Source organism: Oryzias melastigma, linkage group LG23 (genome assembly GCF_002922805.2).
Source record: "Oryzias melastigma strain HK-1 linkage group LG23, ASM292280v2, whole genome shotgun sequence".
Classification (NCBI taxonomy): Eukaryota; Metazoa; Chordata; class Actinopteri; order Beloniformes; family Adrianichthyidae; genus Oryzias; species Oryzias melastigma.
Window position 1 is genome coordinate 19,948,016 of NC_050534.1, and position 16,773 is coordinate 19,964,788.

The following is a 16,773-nucleotide window of genomic DNA, read 5'->3' on the forward strand; positions in this document are numbered from 1 at the left end:
TTTTGTTGCACTTTTCCTCTCAGTCAGCTGTTTAACTGTAAACACACTGACTTTGACAGTTGGTCAGAGACCGAGGAGTCTGCCGAAGACGCTCGGAGGTACACGCTCTGCTCCCGATCTCCTGCCTCCTCTTTCAGCTCTGAAGTGACCCACCTGACCTCCTCCTGCCGCCTCATTCCCCCTCCCATCAGATTTAACCTCATTTGTGTCTCAAGTTGACTCATAGGAACAGTGCTGCAGTGCTCATGGACATAAACATGTCTCTATACTTTCATTTGTGTTTTTCTTTAGGTTTTTATGTCATAGTTTATCTCATGACTTCTATTTGGTGTTTGGGAAATTATACAGTTAATGTCAAACGTTTTTAGCCCCTACAAAAGCAAAAGTGGAAGAATCTTCATTCCTGAAAGCTCTAATAGTGAATCATGGTGGTGGGAGCTTCATGTTGTACTGATTTGGGAAAATAGAAAACCAAATGGTAATTTTTCCTAAACATGGATGAAGATCTTGGAGAATTTGACCATAATCCTGTTGGGAATCAGGGTTTTGAGGATAATCTTCCCTTTGGGTGACGATCCATGAAAACAGACCAGTCAGATCCTTAAGCAGAAATCTGCAAACCTAATTAAAAAATAAAAAAAAAACGCTGAAGACTGCAGATATTCATGCTACATTCACACTGAGCTCAGAAACCTGAACCTCCAATGAAAGCGTCCATTTTGACTTTCAAAACTCACACGTCGCTACGCAACAATAATTTACATTTTCTGCTTCTTCATTCAAAATTCTCGTGTTCGTGTGTGGCTACAAACATTTTTAAGACCATTTTTGGGTTATGCGTACAAAATGCGGAATCAGTAGACCAATCAGAAACTCAGATTTGGTAGTGACGAATGTATTAGGGTTCGGTTGATAAAATTGATTAATTGATCTGAATTGAAGCTTAATAGATCAATAATTGACCCATAAAAGTAGAGATTAATCTAACACATAATGCTGAAGTTGCTAACATACTGGGATTATCCATCAGACGGCTAATGCTAACGCTCGATCGACCTAATCATTTAGTATTGCTGACTAAATGAACATCTTTATAAACTAACAGACATGAATTTTCTAAACTCTTTTAAGGAAATATTTTTAAAGTAACCATTTGTGGTTTAAAACACAGTTTTTGGCTCATACTTTCTTCTTCTTTTGAAATAAGGTGTAATGCTATAGCGAGATCGCCACCTAGTGGCCAAACTGAAACGCCCTCCAGGAGAAGCAGAACAATTGTCCGTCTATTAACAATTTCATTATAATTTCACTAATACATTTTACTGTATGTAAACTGTATCAGATTAATACGAATATCTTCAAAACATAGATATAGATTATTCATGTATTGCTAAACAAATGTGTCTAAATATTAAAACTCAAAATTGAATTGAGAGTGTTGAAAGAATAAAAGAAAAAATTGGAATCAAATTGATTCTGGAAATTATTGGCAATACCCAACCCTAAAATGTATGACCTCCTCGTTAATTTACAGAAGTAACAATCATCAGAAAAATTGATCATGGAGGATAAATTAATCAAATGCAGTAAAAATGTAATTGTGCAACACCGAGTCTTTCAGAATAGAGCTGTGAAAGAAAAAACCTGGAGCAAAGATTCATAGGATTTTGACCGCTACAACGTTTCTTGTTAACTTCCTGTTGTGACTTGCTGCCAGACTCCTTTTTATCGTAAGTTCTCTGTGTTTTTGGTTTTTCGAGGGTCACTTCCGTGTTAGTAAAAGAATGAAAGTGGAAAGGAAACAAACATCGTGTTTGCTGGACTTTTCATGGTAGCCGAGGGTGGTTGACAACTGTAGAATACCGCCAAGGTTGGACGATTCAAGTTCGTTTTTTCACTAAACCTCTTCCAGCTAAGAGTACGTGCACTAGTATCAGGCAGCACCAGTTCAGTGTGAACACTCTATGCTCAATTTTGACACATAGAACACCTGGTGTGTCTGTAGCATCAGCATCCGGTAAACCAACATTATGATGGTTCTTGCCAAACAGCGAAGAGTTTTAGGAATTCTTCTATTATTCAATGCAATCAGTCAGTCAAATGCATTAACTATAAAAGGAAGTTCCATCTTTGTTTGTTTGGAGCCCAACCAAAAATGTCATTTTATGGGTCATTTCTATTGAAATTTGGGGGCTTAATTCTGACATTAGCTGTACTGTATATTCCTATGATTCTGCTGGTCTGTAGTGGTTTCCATGTTTACATTTTGTATCTGTGGTCCTCCATTGTGGATCTGTGGTTCCGTTCTGGACGCCTTTATCACTTTTATCAGTGCTTGTTCATGTGTGTTCCAGAGTAACTGCAGCATTTAGGAATCTTCTACTTATCGTGTGGCCTTCATGAGGCCTTTGGAAACATTTGTGCTTTTAAAACTGGGAGTTTTTGCTTTAATCTACCAGTCACTAAGTCTTTGACTATGTTCTGGTCTTAAGAAAACAACATTCACACACATAGTTTTGCCTTTTATCTCAAGTTTGTCATATTTTAGATGAAATAATGAGGTCTCATTCATATTCAACAGGAACATTATAGTTTGACAGATTTACTCTAAAACTGTGTTGTTATTAAATATGACCATAATGAGGAAACTGAGACGCAACATATTAAAGTGGAGTTTAAAAAACAGTTCAAAAACACTGTTTAGAAAAGTTTGGACACAAAATTCTTAATTTTCTTAACCCTTAGCAGTCTAGAGGCCTTTTGGGCATTTTTTTTTTACTTCTTTACACCAATTTTCCTTCAATAATTTATCTTAAGAACTTACTTTTTAGTATATTATTCAACAATTCCATAATAAATTGGTAGCGATACAAAAACTAAATTCTGAGTCTTAATTAAGGTAACAAAGATCAAAAGTCTACAGACAAACTAAACTGTAGAAAAAACAAAAAAACAAAGCAAAGATACAGTCAAAACAATGTAACAAAGGAAGTTAAATAAATACTATAAACAATGTTCAAAGTATTTATTTCAAGAAATTATATGTTAAAATGTTTATGTTTATTTTAGTCCAAAAGTGTCAAAGTTAATAACACTTTTGAAACATTTATAGTATATTTTGAAGAAAAACTTTACCAATGGTGAGTCGGCGTCATTCCTACATCTTTGTAAATAACCAATGTGATTGGATCACGCACCAGACAGCAAATCTGTAATAACATAGAAAGATATTATAACTTCACATTGATTCACTTCTTTCTGCTTTGTTGGGGAAAAAAACATTTTAATCTATAAAATTGATTAAAAGAAAATAAAAGTGATCGTTTATTAAATAAACACAGACACCAGTTTATCACAAACACTTTGAACCTGATAAAAAGGTCAAAACTAATCAATAAGTTTGGACATTTTTGGCTTAAACTTTTAAAAATGCAAATAAACAACATTTATATCTACTGCTAAACATAATTATTATTTGAAAAAAAACAAAAAGTCAAAGAAACTAAAGCTAAAATATAACAATATAATGATAAAATAAACCAAAGCAGCTTTTTTTTTCTTTAAGAGAGGAAAAAAAATATGTTTTTACACAATAAATCACAACTGTATGAACTCAGAAACAAACCAGAACATGTAAAAAAAAAAACACAAAAAAATATAAATATAATATATTGTATTAGAATTATATTTTTACTAAGCTTCTAGCTCCAAATAAAGGTTTGTAGCAAAAAAGGTGAGCTAAAGTGAAAGTAGTCGTTTCTAACAGAATCACATCATTTTGGAAACGTTTCCACACACATTTGTTACCATCTGGTTTCTTGAGGTTGTGTTGAGGCTTCCAGCAGTGCGTCTCGGCCGTCCCTCTGTTGTGTTTGTGCTGCTGTGTCTCATTTTCATCTCTAACTCGACCCATCCTCCCGGTTTTGCCCCTCATCCCCGGTAGACGACGTTTGGCATTGCAGTGGAGTTTGGAGTGTCCAAATGCTCCTTCAATGTTCAGACAGGATTAATGATCTGATCTTTAGGTTTGGATTTTAGTGAGAAACAATGGATACATCAGAATGATAGTGTTTTTCTTTCAAGAAAATAATATTATTAGTGGAAAAGAACTTAAACATGAGTTTTATTAATCTAATTCAGTCAGTAGCAAAAAACTAAATCATAAATCAGGTGAAATGTATTACTGTTTTTTTTTTATATATTTTTGGCTGCATTTTTAAAAAATTAATTGGGTCTAAAGTGTGATCGATAGATAAATTAATTTAATGTATTAATTTGGTAAACACCTTCAGCTAGATCTGAACATTTTTTTTTGTTTTTTATTCATAAAACCCACAAGAAAAGCACAATATGGATGTTGTTAGTTAAAGAATCTGTTTTTTATGGTCCAAAAGTTTATGAACAAACAAACTAAATTTAAAAAAATATCAGAAGTGAAGGAACACGGATCAAAGCTGCCATGTTTTGCCGTTATGTATGTCTTAATCATAAAACAACTCCTTGTGTTCTCATTGTTTCGCCAAAATAAAAGCATCAGATCAGTATTCCTGCTCCCTGAAGTGAAGTGTTTCTGAGACTCATGGTTCTTATCTCCGACTCCCGCGATGCAGCAAAAACAGAAACTCCGTGGCCTACGCCGCCCAGAAGTCCTGGCTGCTCAACGCCACGTTGGAGGAAAACATCACCTTTGGCAGTCCGTTCAACAAGCAACGGTAAAGACGCCTTCATGGAGATAATCTAGTCTTCATTTTGCCTGGATTTCCTGTTTGAGTCTGTTTAAAAGCTCCTATCAGTGTGCATTTGTCTTCTTTTTTCTTGTTCTAACAATGTTTCTTCTGCAGGTACAAAGCTGTGATCGACGCCTGCTCTCTCCAGCCAGACATCGACCTGCTTCCTTTTGGAGACCAGACTGAGATTGGAGAGCGGGTAATGCGGCTGGAGTCCTTTTTTTTCTCCACAAACGTGATAAAAACCATTTGTTGTTTGTGTTTCAGGGCATCAATCTGAGTGGAGGTCAGAGGCAGAGGATCTGTGTGGCCAGAGCTCTGTACCAGAACACCAACATCGTCTTTTTGGTGAGTCCAAACTCCTGTGTGTCTTCGGCAAAGGGATGGGCGATATATTGGTGCCAGTATCGGCATCGCCCGGTACTTGCATAATTTGAGATTATCAGTGTTGGTCCAATGTCATAAATTCCACCTGTATGTTTTTCTTTTACTTTGATGGGGAGTGACAGCAGGAGAAGAGCTCGGTTGTTCACAGGCTTGCTCCCCCTCCCCCATGTGGGTCTTGCATCAGACACTAGACACACAGGGGGAGGGGTCCAAACCATCGACCATGAAAAAAAGCTTTGGCTATTCCAACAATAAAGTCTCACTCCTGACTCGTCATTTTTGGACATATGATTCGGGCGCCATCCACGTCACTTTTTGTCATTTGGGGTAACCCCAAGTCGTCGTCTTTCGACCACATGTGCCTGTCTTGCTGCGTCATGTGGCATAAAGTGGCTGCTTTTCTATGTTAAAAACTAAGTTAGTGGTTCGGTAACTATGTTAAAGTCATAGCTATCAGACCACTAACTATGTTGAAAACAAAGCTAGCGGATTGCTATCTATGTTAAAAACAAAGCTAGCAGACCACTAACTATTTTTAAACAAAGCTAAAGGAACACTGTGTTAAAAAAGACAGCTAGCAGAGTGCTTAATATTTGTGGAAAAAATGCTATCGGAACACACTAATTAAAACAAAGCTAGCAGACTATGTTCAAAAACAAAAGCTGGCAAACCGCTAACTTTGTTAAAAACAAAGCTATTGAACCACTTACTCTGTTAAATCAAAGCTAGCTGACGGCTAATGATGTTACAAACAAAGCTAGCTTAGCGCTAACTATGGTTAAAAATAAATCTTGTGGACCACTAATTATGTTAAAAAAATTAATAGTGGGCAGCTTACTAGGGTAAACTAGGGTAGACCATTAACTATTTTTTTTAAAAAGCTAGCGGAATACCAACTGTGTTAAAAAAGACAGCTAGCAGATTACTATGTGAGAAAAAATGCTAACAGACCACTAATAAAGTGTAAAACAAAGCTAGCAGACCGCTAACTTTGTTGAACACAAGTTGGCGAACCGCTAGAAACAAAGCTATTGAACTTTGTTAAATCAAAGCTAGCTGACAGCTAACTATGTGAAAAACAAAGCTAGCTAATTGCTAACTATGTTAAAAACATAGCTACCTGACCGCTAGCTATATTACAAATATAGCTAGCTGACCGCCAACTATGTTAAAGGCTAGTTGACCGCTAACTATGTTTAATGCTTGGCTAGTTGACCGCTAATTATGGTAAGAAATAAAGTTAGCGGACTGGCAACTAAGTTAAAAACATAGCTAGCCTAAAGCTAGAAGTTAGCTATGCTTTTAACATAGCGGTCTAAGCTTTTAGCCCAAAGCTAAAATTAGTTAAAGCCAAACAAAAAGACGTATTTGAAAAGTGTCTTTAGGGAGAATAGAACCGGTGAGGAAGCCAAAGAGGAACCTTCAACTTCAGAGATAACATAACATAAAGTTGCTGTTAAGAGACAAAACCAGGAGTCTTCATCGAAATATGGATTCATGGAGACGTTTTTTCCACGTTCCAAGCCGCTCTGCATAATATGCAGCGACTGACTCCAATGTTTCACATACAGTCACGATAATAAAGTTACAGACATGATAATATACTTATGGTGTGTGGGTGATGCTGTCGTACGGATGCCACAGTCTAGCCCTTAGTAAGGTTCTGGACCCTTACTGACCGTGCATGGATTCTGGGTGATACATAAGTGACCAAAGGATGTCCACACAAACTTTGCTCTTCTGAAGAGTCTGAAAACGGTTATAGAAATTTGTATGGCTACACTTGAACAGAAGAATGTGGAAGCTCAAAATCCACATTTACATTGATTTTTCTTTAGTCGTTTTTGAGGAGTAGCCTCTCTTCGTGTCTCATTTCCTGTTGTCACATTCAGCTTTCATTGTTTTCAAGCGTTCATTTCACTCCGAAACCATCACTTAATTCTCTCATCCCCTCATGACACTTTGTAATGTCTAGACGGCTTCATAACCGTAAAGCTGTCGAGGATAATGAGGCGGGAATGTTTTCTTTAGTTTATAATATTGAAGGGAAAATGTCAGCAGCTCAGCTTTCCTCTGGTCTTGGCAGAGGAATATACACGTCATACTCTCTGATTATACACAACATAATTAATCAAATCACACCATCTATTCATGTGCTAAGAGCACTAACTGTCATCCACCCTGCTGCAGTTTTTATGGGCTGTTTGGCAGATGTGCTGTGGTGTGTCATTCACAATGGGGTTGGATGTCCCATTGGGAATATTTAGAAAATGTTCGACCAGTCGTCTGCAGTTCCTCATGACATCAAACTGAATATAAAACTACATCACTGAAACAAAGTTTTTTTTTTGTTTTTTCCAGTTATTTGAACATAAAACTAAACAAAATCAAACTGTTATTACATTTAAAATATTTAAAATGATTTAATATATTTTATGTAAATCTGTTTAAGGATTTGCTTAAAATCTAACTTCATTTTTGGTTTTGTTGAAAAAATATTGGGTTAAATCATTTTAATTACTTTTATTTTAATTTTATTAATTTTTATAACACACTTTTTATAGACCAACGAGGTTAATCTGACAAATAAATGAATATAAACACCACGAACACTAAAGTAAGAACACCTCCTAAATGTCTCCATGTGTGTTTGCAGCTGTTCAGTATAGAAATCCATATGAGACATTATAAGAAGTCAAACCAATAACAAGGACAATAAGCAGCTCCCTGTGCGTGTTGTTGCCAAGGCAACCATGCAAGGTTGTTTGACATCTATAGAGCTAAATGGGCAGGTCTCTGACATTGATGGAAACAAACCCTCCATTGTGGGTGTGACCTCTGACCTCGTCCTTGGAGTCTTTGAATCGCAAACATTTATAGACTTCAGCCTGTTCAGTACTGATATGTTTCATTTACATAGACAAACCATTACCCAATCAATCAATCAAGTTTGCACATCACCTGCACCATCTGTGTGTTTGCTTTTGCACTATGTCATTAACGGGCCAGTAACTGCACCTTAGTTGTAACTATGGTGTAAGGACACAATACGACACCGTCAGCTATTTGTCATAAGTGTGTGCAACTTACATTTACCGTATAAATACTTGTCTAGAGACAGAGCTCTGTCTATCCCTCTGCTCACCGGGGGCAGCCGTCTCCAGAGTACTGAAGACACTACATCTACCAGCAACCCCAGTGCACACTCTCCACTCGGCTGTCTCTCATTTGCCAATCACCCACAGGAAACATAAGCTCTGCACAGAGCCCCACTCAGTGCGAAGTATTGTTTGTGCCACCCTACCTTCATTACCAAGCGTTCTCGCCTGGACTCGGACAACTCTACTCTTTTCTTGGATGATCTAATGCTTGTGATTGACCTCTGCCCGCCTGACCCTGATTTAGTGTTGAGGACTTTTAGCTGTGCTTTGTTCCTGTCTGAACTAATAAACCTGCCGCCAGCTGTCTTCCCATTTGTGACAACAACACACCTACCACACACACAACAATGGTACGTTCCATTTTCATGGCGTCCCTTGAAACCTCAACGGAACTGCAAAACACACCGACTCTCCATGGGCCTGGACAACCCAAAAACCTGCAGCACAGGTCCAGGTGACTGAGATCACTTGACGACATCAGTCCGATGGGTCCTGGAGCGGCACATGTTAGGATTTTGGACTGATGATGATGTGCGGTGAAACCTCTCATCTGTCTCCCCTCGCAGGACGATCCATTCTCAGCCTTGGACATCCACCTCAGCGATCACCTGATGCAGGAAGGAATCCTCAAGTTTCTGCAGGATGACAAGCGAACAGTGGTTCTGGTCACACATAAGCTGCAGTACCTCATCCATGCAGACTGGGTAAGACCTCCTAACCCCAAAACAGCTCTGAGGCACGCAGGAGACTTCACGCTTTGGTTGGTCCCACCTTCAGATCATAGCGATGAAGGACGGCTCCATACTCCGAGAAGGAACCCTGAAGGACATCCAGACTCATGACGTGGAGCTGTACGATCACTGGAAAACGCTGATGAACCGACAGGATCAGGAGCTGGAAAAGGTTCAAAATGTTCTCGTCTACTGCTGGAACGAACTGTTTTTGTTTCTTTTTTTCATTTTGTCTTTGTGTGTCTGCAGGACACACAGCAGGACAGTCAAACCATGCTAGAGAGGAAGACTCTGCGCAGAGCTTTTTACTCCAGAGAGGCCAAGAATCAAGTCGATGACGAGGACGAAGGTGATTCGAAGTGGAGAAATTCTCCTAAAAACTCATTTAATTCGACTTTTATTTTGAAAATAAATAGAAGAAAATCTTTTCTTTTTAGTTTTGTTTCATAAACTTTTGTTCTTTTAAATCTATGAAAAAACGTGTTAATATCACAAGTAAGTTTGTTAGATTGAGTAAATTAAAAATGAATTTTTGACTTTATTCCAACAGAGGAAGAGGAGGAGGAAGACGACGACGACAACTTTTCCCTGATCGCCAACAGACGGTCAAAGATTCCATGGAAGGTGGGTTTTATCTTCCCAACAGAAACCTCAGTTTTCCCAGCAGAACAATTCAGATTCGATTCGTCTTTGTCATCGTTGCTATGGTAACTACTTCTCAAGGACAATCAGGAAATGTTGAGGGGCTGAGAAGATCCCTCAGACTCCTGGGCTTTTCTCCTGGTTGCTCACAAATAGCAAAGTCTGCTGAGTGGTAGAAACTAATGAAGCTGCTGCTCTGAACAGAGGAATATGTACTTTTTAAATAGTTTAATGTCATCTCTAACGCTACGTTTACACCACCCTCGGCAACGTGAGTTTAAGTGGCTACTTTCAATAAAAAATCTATGTAAACCTGCATTAATGTGTTTCAGGCTTCCCCATTTAAAACTCTCGTTCACAGGTAGCTACACAAGGCCCTACATACAAAAAGTACAGTGAAACCAGAACAAACTTTAAAAAAATAAATACTCTGATTTGGATGTGACGTACGGTTGGCATCCTCTTTAACTCATGGAAACGCCAACCCTTTTGAAAATAGATCATGAAGGAGAAATGAATAGTTATGATGTGTCCAGCTCTATGACACCAAGTCTTTCATATAAAGCCTGGAGCAAGATTCATGTGATTTGCACAGCTTCAATGTTTCACACCAAACCTCTTCCTGTTGGTGGTGGACATAAGGAGTGGAAACATAAAATTAGAGGGAAACACCTTCTTCAACGTCCTGTGTGAACACAAAGGGCCAAATTGGTGTTGAAGAGTTTACGTTTAGTGTGCTTAGCTTGTTTTGTGCATTTATCATGTTTAGCATGTTTAGCGCATTTACTGTGTTCAGTACGTTTAGTGCGTTTAGCGCACTCTGTGGACTTATTGCATTTAGTGCATTTAATGCATTTAGCGTATTTAACATGTGTTGTGCGTTAAGCTTGTTTAGCGCATTTAGTGCATTTAGCACGTTTACAGCATTTACTGCATTTAGTGTTTTTAGCACATCGTGTGCATTCAGCAGATTTAGCCTGTTTAGCAGCTTTAACGCATTTTATGCATTTATTACATTTAGTGCATTTAGCATGTTTAGCGCATTTTGTGCGTTTACCACATTAGTGTTTAGCACATTTAGCTTGTTTAGTGTATTAAGCACATTTAGTGTGTTTAGTCCGTTTAGCTTTTTTGGCTTGTTTAGTACATTTAGCATGTATAGCGCATCTTGTGCATTTAGCACGTTTAGTGCATTTAGCATGTTTAGCACGTTTAGTGCATTTAGCACGTTTAGCGCATTTTGCATGTTTAGCACGTTTAGTGCATTTAGCACGTTTAGCGCATTTTGCATGTTTAGCACGTTTGGTGCATTTTGCATGTTTAGCACGTTTAGTGCATTTAGCACGTTTAGTGCATTTAGCACATTTAGTGCATTTACCACATTAGTGTTTAGCACAATAAGCACCTTTAGCTTGTTTTGCTCGTTTAGCAGATCTAGTGTATTTAGTGTGTTTAGTCTGTTTAGCTTTTTTGGCTTGTTTAGCGTGTTTAGTGCATTTCTGCATTTATCACAGTTAAAGCATTAAGCTTGTTTAGTGCATTTAGCGCCTTTATCACATTTAGCATGTTTAGAGCGTTTAGTTTGTTTAGCCGTTATGGACATTTAGTGCAACCAACAATAAAGATACAATCTTTCGGACTTGAACTAATTTAGTTATTAGATCAACCACTAGAGGGACACATTTGCTAAAATGACACACTGTAAAATTATGCTACGTTTATGTATCCACCTGTCAATCATTCTAGTAATGCACATTCAGTATATTAGCTCCATTAAAATCAACAGAATTTTTTTTTTTTAAATCTATACTTTGTTGCTGACACAAATAGAAAATAAATCCATAAACTTGTAATAAGGCCGTACTTTAAAGTGAAGTTATGACGTGACGTCTTGAACTCCTCGACTGTTTTTCACAAATAACTTAATTCCAAAGAGAAAATTTCCACTTAACTGTAAAGTGTTAAACAGCTGAAGATTTTTTACTCATTGACTTTGTTTCTTACCTGCTCAGGTGTGCTGGTGTTACCTGTCGTCTGGTGGCTTCTTTATGGTTTTCCTGATGGTTTTCTCCAAACTCATCAAGCACTCCGTCATCGTCGCCATCGATTACTGGCTCGCCATCTGGACCTCTTCTAAAACGGGCTCGCTCAATGAAACCCTGAGCCGCAACGTCTCAGAGGTACGAGGACGTCCGCTGCGTTTTCAGGGTTCAGTCACAGAAAACGACCTGAAGCTTCTGTTTGTTCAGGATTCTCAGCAGGACTCCCACTATCTGCCCATCTTCATCTCCCTGTGCGCCGCGGGAATAACCTTGTGTCTCATCACGTCGCTGACCGTGGAGTTCCTGGGTCTTTCTGCAGCCACCAACCTGCACCACAACCTGCTCAACAAGATCATCCACGCTCCCATCAGGTGCACGAGCGCATGCACGCACATTTAGTGTCAAACTGTATTTTTAAAGCTCTTTTCATACATTTGTAACAGGAAAGTGTTATGAATAGTAACAGCGTTGTTCAACTTTAAATCCAAACACAAAAATAAAGAAAATAAAGACTAAATCACAACAACACTCACACACACACACGTGTACACGAATCTATACAAACACACCCCATCCGTACATTCGTACCCAGAACTCTAGACGACATTTTTACACTGGTGCGCCTAACTTTTTTCTCAGGAGTTTGGAGCACTGACCTTCTTGACCACATTCAACTCTTTTAACTCACTTTTTAACTCATGTCAATATGAGGATCAAGACTTTAAAACGATTAATGTACTTTCTGGAGTATAAGTTTTTTGTCATAGTTTAGCCAGGGGTGCGACTTATACCGAGGAGCGACTTTTTGTGTGTTTTTTAAACATAAATAGGCTTCTATCTTCATTGTTTTCCACTAGCAAACGTGACCCTTTAGCCGTGGTTTCCACTAACAACCACTAGAGGGCGCTGTATTTTCTCCAGACAGTGCCAGAAGAAGAAGTTTCATTAAAACAAACAGAGTAAAATCTGATTCTTTTTCTGTTTTTGCCATGGCAAATATAAAAGTGTGACTTTTTATATATAGTTTTCTTCTTCTTGATTTGATATTTTTGCTCTTGCAACTTCTAAAATATTATAAATTAGTAAACATAAAGCCTTTTATTTGAAACACAATTCAACAATAATGATATATTACATTAAAAAGGTTGGTGCTTAAAGACCCAATCCAATTAAATGTGTGTTTTTGGTGTTTAGTAACATGTTCTTGTAGCATTTTTCACATGATAGAGGATATATATCAAATAATTTAAGTTTAAAACTGAATTTCAGAGTATTTTTTTAATTCAAATTAAAAGCTGAAGTCACAGTTTAAAAAGGCTCAAATTTCTGCTACTCTGCAGAAACTATGTCCTAGAAAACGACAAAAAAGCTTTAAGATTTTGGCTAAAAAGAGCATGAAAAGACCACTGGGAACACTTTGAAAACAGATCAAAATATAGTTGGAGTGGGACTTTAAAATGCTTCACGGAGCTGAAAATTAAACTAAAAAAAAAGAAAAATTTTTATAGGTTTTGTGATCCAGAGCCAGTTACTGGAATGTCCTGAACAGCGGCTTTTCTACTTGTTTTACTCCAATATACAAAACATTACAAAACACTTATGTGTGCACACACAAATCTGGTTCACAACGTTTTATTCCATAAATTGAGATAAAATAAACAATTAATCTACTAAACTCACATTCTCAGATTCAGTTTTTCTGCTTCTTTCATCCTCCTCTTTGTTTTTCGTTGAAACGATCAGACGTGGATCCTTCAGCTAAAGGTCACAGCTGGAAAAACTTCCCAAAAGTTATTTAGGTTTTACGTAACACGTTTGTTGTGATCTCCACAGGTTCTTTGACGTCACTCCTTTAGGACAGATCCTGAACCGATTCTCAGCAGATACCAACATCATCGACCAGGTAGAAGCAGTAAAAACCGCTGCGCTTTGAAAAATCGATTCCCCTGCATGAAGATTCTCCTCCTTCCAGCACATTCCTCCAACGTTAGAGTCTCTGACGAGGTCCACGCTGCTGTGTCTGTCGGCCATCGGCGTCATCTCCTCCATCACGCCTGCTTTCCTCATCGCCCTGATTCCTCTGTCTGTGGCCTTTTACTTCATCCAGAAGTATTTCAGAGTCGCCTCCAAGTGAGTTCCTCATTGAGGGCTTTGTCTAAAAGCTGATTATTTTTCCTGAATGTTTTTGACTCTATAAATGTGACCTTTTCAGGGACCTTCAGGACCTGGATGACTCCACACAGCTCCCTCTTCTCTGCCACTTTTCTGAGACGGCTGAAGGTCTGACCACTATTAGAGCGTTCAGGTACGAACCCCGCTCACTTCATTGTGGGGGTTTATGTTTACGCAAAAATATTACATAAAATGATCCTTTAAGGTTAAGAATGGGTCAAATATAGAGGAAAAAATGTTTGAAAAAAAGTAATTAATTTACAAAAAAAGTCATTAAAAAAAATCAGAAGTTTACAAGAAAAAACTCAAAAAAATCCTTAAAAAATGTTGTATATTTACAATAGTTTTAAATAGTTTTAATAATTTTAATAATAGTTTTGCACAAAAAAATTATTAATTTTACGAGAAAAAGTCAAAAAATTACGTGAAAAACAGATGTACATTTATGAAAATTTATTAAAAAAAAGTTTAAAATTTACGAGAAAAAAATCAAAAATGTAAGAAAAATGTTAATTAATTTGCAAAAAAAGTCATGAAATTGGAAGAAAAAAAATCATGAGTTTACGAGAAGAAATTTAAAAAAATCATGAGATGATGAGAAAAAATTCAAAAAAATCATGAGATGATGTCGTACATTTACAATAAAAATTTTAAATTTACACAAGAAAATTCATAAAGTTACGAGAAAAAAGTACAAAAAATTACAAGAAAAAAAAGACATAAATTTATGAGAAAAAAGTTGAAACTTTATGGGAAAAATCCTAAATTTACAAGAAAAAAGTCAAAAATGTAAGACAAAATTTAATTAATTTACAAAAAAAGTAATGAAATTAAAAGAAAAAAAATCAGAAGTTTACAAGAAAAAATAAAAAAAAAAATCCTGAGAGAAATGTCGTACATATACTATGAAGTCCTAAATTTAAACAAGAAATTTTCTAAATTTGCGTGAAAAAAGTAAAAAAAAAATTACAAGAAAAGAAGACATAAATTGATGAGAAAAAAGTTTAAAATTTACGGGAAAAAATCATGAATTACAGAGAAATAATTAAAAAATGTAAGAAAAATTTACTTTATTTACAAAAAAAGTAATGAAATTAAAAGATGAAAATCATAACTTTACGAGAAAAAATTTTAAAAAATCACGAGATAATGTCGTACATTTGCAATAAAGTTTTACATTTACCCAAGAAAATTCATAAATTTATGAGAAAAAAGATAAAAATTACAAGAAAAAAAGACGTAAATTTATGAGAAAAAAGTTTAAAATTTACGAGAAAAAAAATCATAAATTAGCAAGAAAAAAATCAAAAAAGTAAGAAAAGAATTAATAAAATTACAGGAAAAATGTCTGAAGAAATCCAAAGTTTTAATATCGAGATCATAAATGACAGAAAGAGACCAGCATCATGCAAATTTGACATAGAAAGCAAACAGAAGGAGTCCTTACATTGAACCCTGAGGTACCCCGTTAAACAGGAAGTCACTTGATTGAACTAATTTTAAGGCTCTAATGCAACTGTGAAAAACAAACAGCCAAAGCTCCTCCCACATAACCAGAAAATAAGTAATATTTATTTATTTTTTAAGATAAAAAAACAAAAACTATCGTTCGTTGGGTGTTTCCTTATTCAGACATGAAGCGCGGTTCAAGCAGCGCATGCTGGAGCTGACAGACACCAACAACACCGCCTACCTGTTTCTGTCCGCTGCCAACCGCTGGCTGGAGGTCCGAACGGTGAGAACCTTTCTACCTGAGGCCTGCAGAGTCTGAGAGGAGCTCGTGGTTCCAGAGGAAAGAGCTGTGAGGGTTCTCTCTGCAGGACTACCTGGGAGCGGTGATCGTCCTGACGGCAGCGACGGCTTCCATATGGAGTTCTCAGTACGGTCTGCCTGCTGGAGGTCTGGTGGGTCTGGGCCTCACCTACGCCCTCACCGTGAGTCTTCAGGATGAAACATCTGCTGGACCAACATGGAGTCTTTAATGTGTTCATTTTATGATATTACTTCAGCTAAAAACTGATAATGGATCTAGAGACGTCCTGATCTGATCACATGATCGGAAATCGATCGTTTCAGACTTGATCAAAATTGGACATTGAATCAGGGATCCAATATTTACTTCATTCTTATTATTATCATCATCAGTGGTATATATGTCAGTCCTATTATTACTGAAAGATACTCGAATAGAAGTCTGAATATTAGTACGACGGAAAAACAATTGAAATGACGACTTTAAATATCGTAAATTTACGAGAAAAAGTTTTAAATTTATAAAAAAAAATTCAGAATTTTACGAGAAAAAAGTAATAAAATTACGAGAAAAAAAGTCGTAAATTTACGAGAAAAAATGTTGTAACTGTAAAATTACGAGATTAAAATTGTTTATGGAAATACTATTTATAACTTTTTTCTTTTAAAATTAGGTGTTTTAAAGTAATACATTTACTAATTAAAATCTTGCAAATTTACAAGAAAAAAAGTTATAAAATTATGAAAAAAAATTCCTACATTTACGAGAAAAAGGTAAATGTATGAAAGAAAAGTAATTCATTTACACAAAAGTAAAAAAAAAAACAACACAAAAATGCATAAATTTACGAGAAAAAAGTCTTACATTTAGGATAAAAATTTTAATTCACGATTTTAAATTAATAAAATTACGAGAAAAAAGTAAAAAAATTAAGAGAAAAAAAAGCTGTAAATTTATATGAAAAAAGTGTAAAATTTATGGGAAAAAAAATTACAAGAAATAACTCATAAAATTATGAGAAAACATGTTACATTTACAAAGAAAAAAATGACAAATTTATGAGAAAAAAAATTATGAAAAGAAAAGTTATATAGTTTTTTTAATAAAAATTTAATTGTGGACTTTTTATGATCAGAAAATGTCTATTTTTTTGTGCTC

The 16,773-nt window shown here is 36.3% G+C and overlaps 1 protein-coding gene across 7 annotated transcripts in view; it reads left to right on the forward strand.

Moving 5' to 3' along the window:
- abcc9 (ATP-binding cassette, sub-family C (CFTR/MRP), member 9) overlaps positions 1-16,773 on the forward strand; it is a 65,830-nt gene that overhangs the window by 34,803 nt on the left and 14,254 nt on the right. For 3 of the 7 annotated variants that reach the window (XM_036210294.1, XM_036210293.1, XM_036210295.1), the window contains 13 exons: positions 4,611-4,712; positions 4,842-4,926; positions 4,995-5,075; positions 8,842-8,979; positions 9,053-9,178; positions 9,256-9,355; positions 9,557-9,630; positions 11,661-12,061; positions 13,524-13,593; positions 13,663-13,820; positions 13,903-13,995; positions 15,495-15,597; positions 15,683-15,796. In XM_036210294.1, coding sequence (XP_036066187.1) covers positions 4,611-4,712; positions 4,842-4,926; positions 4,995-5,075; positions 8,842-8,979; positions 9,053-9,178; positions 9,256-9,355; positions 9,557-9,630; positions 11,661-12,061; positions 13,524-13,593; positions 13,663-13,820; positions 13,903-13,995; positions 15,495-15,597; positions 15,683-15,796 — 1,645 coding nt within the window. Of the gene's footprint in view, positions 1-59; positions 99-4,610; positions 4,713-4,841; positions 4,927-4,994; positions 5,076-8,841; positions 8,980-9,052; positions 9,179-9,255; positions 9,356-9,556; positions 9,631-11,660; positions 12,062-13,523; positions 13,594-13,662; positions 13,821-13,902; positions 13,996-15,494; positions 15,598-15,682; positions 15,797-16,773 lie in introns of all 7 variants that reach the window. The other 4 variants (XR_002920479.2, XM_036210296.1, XR_002920480.2 and 1 more) reach the window with 2 other exon arrangements.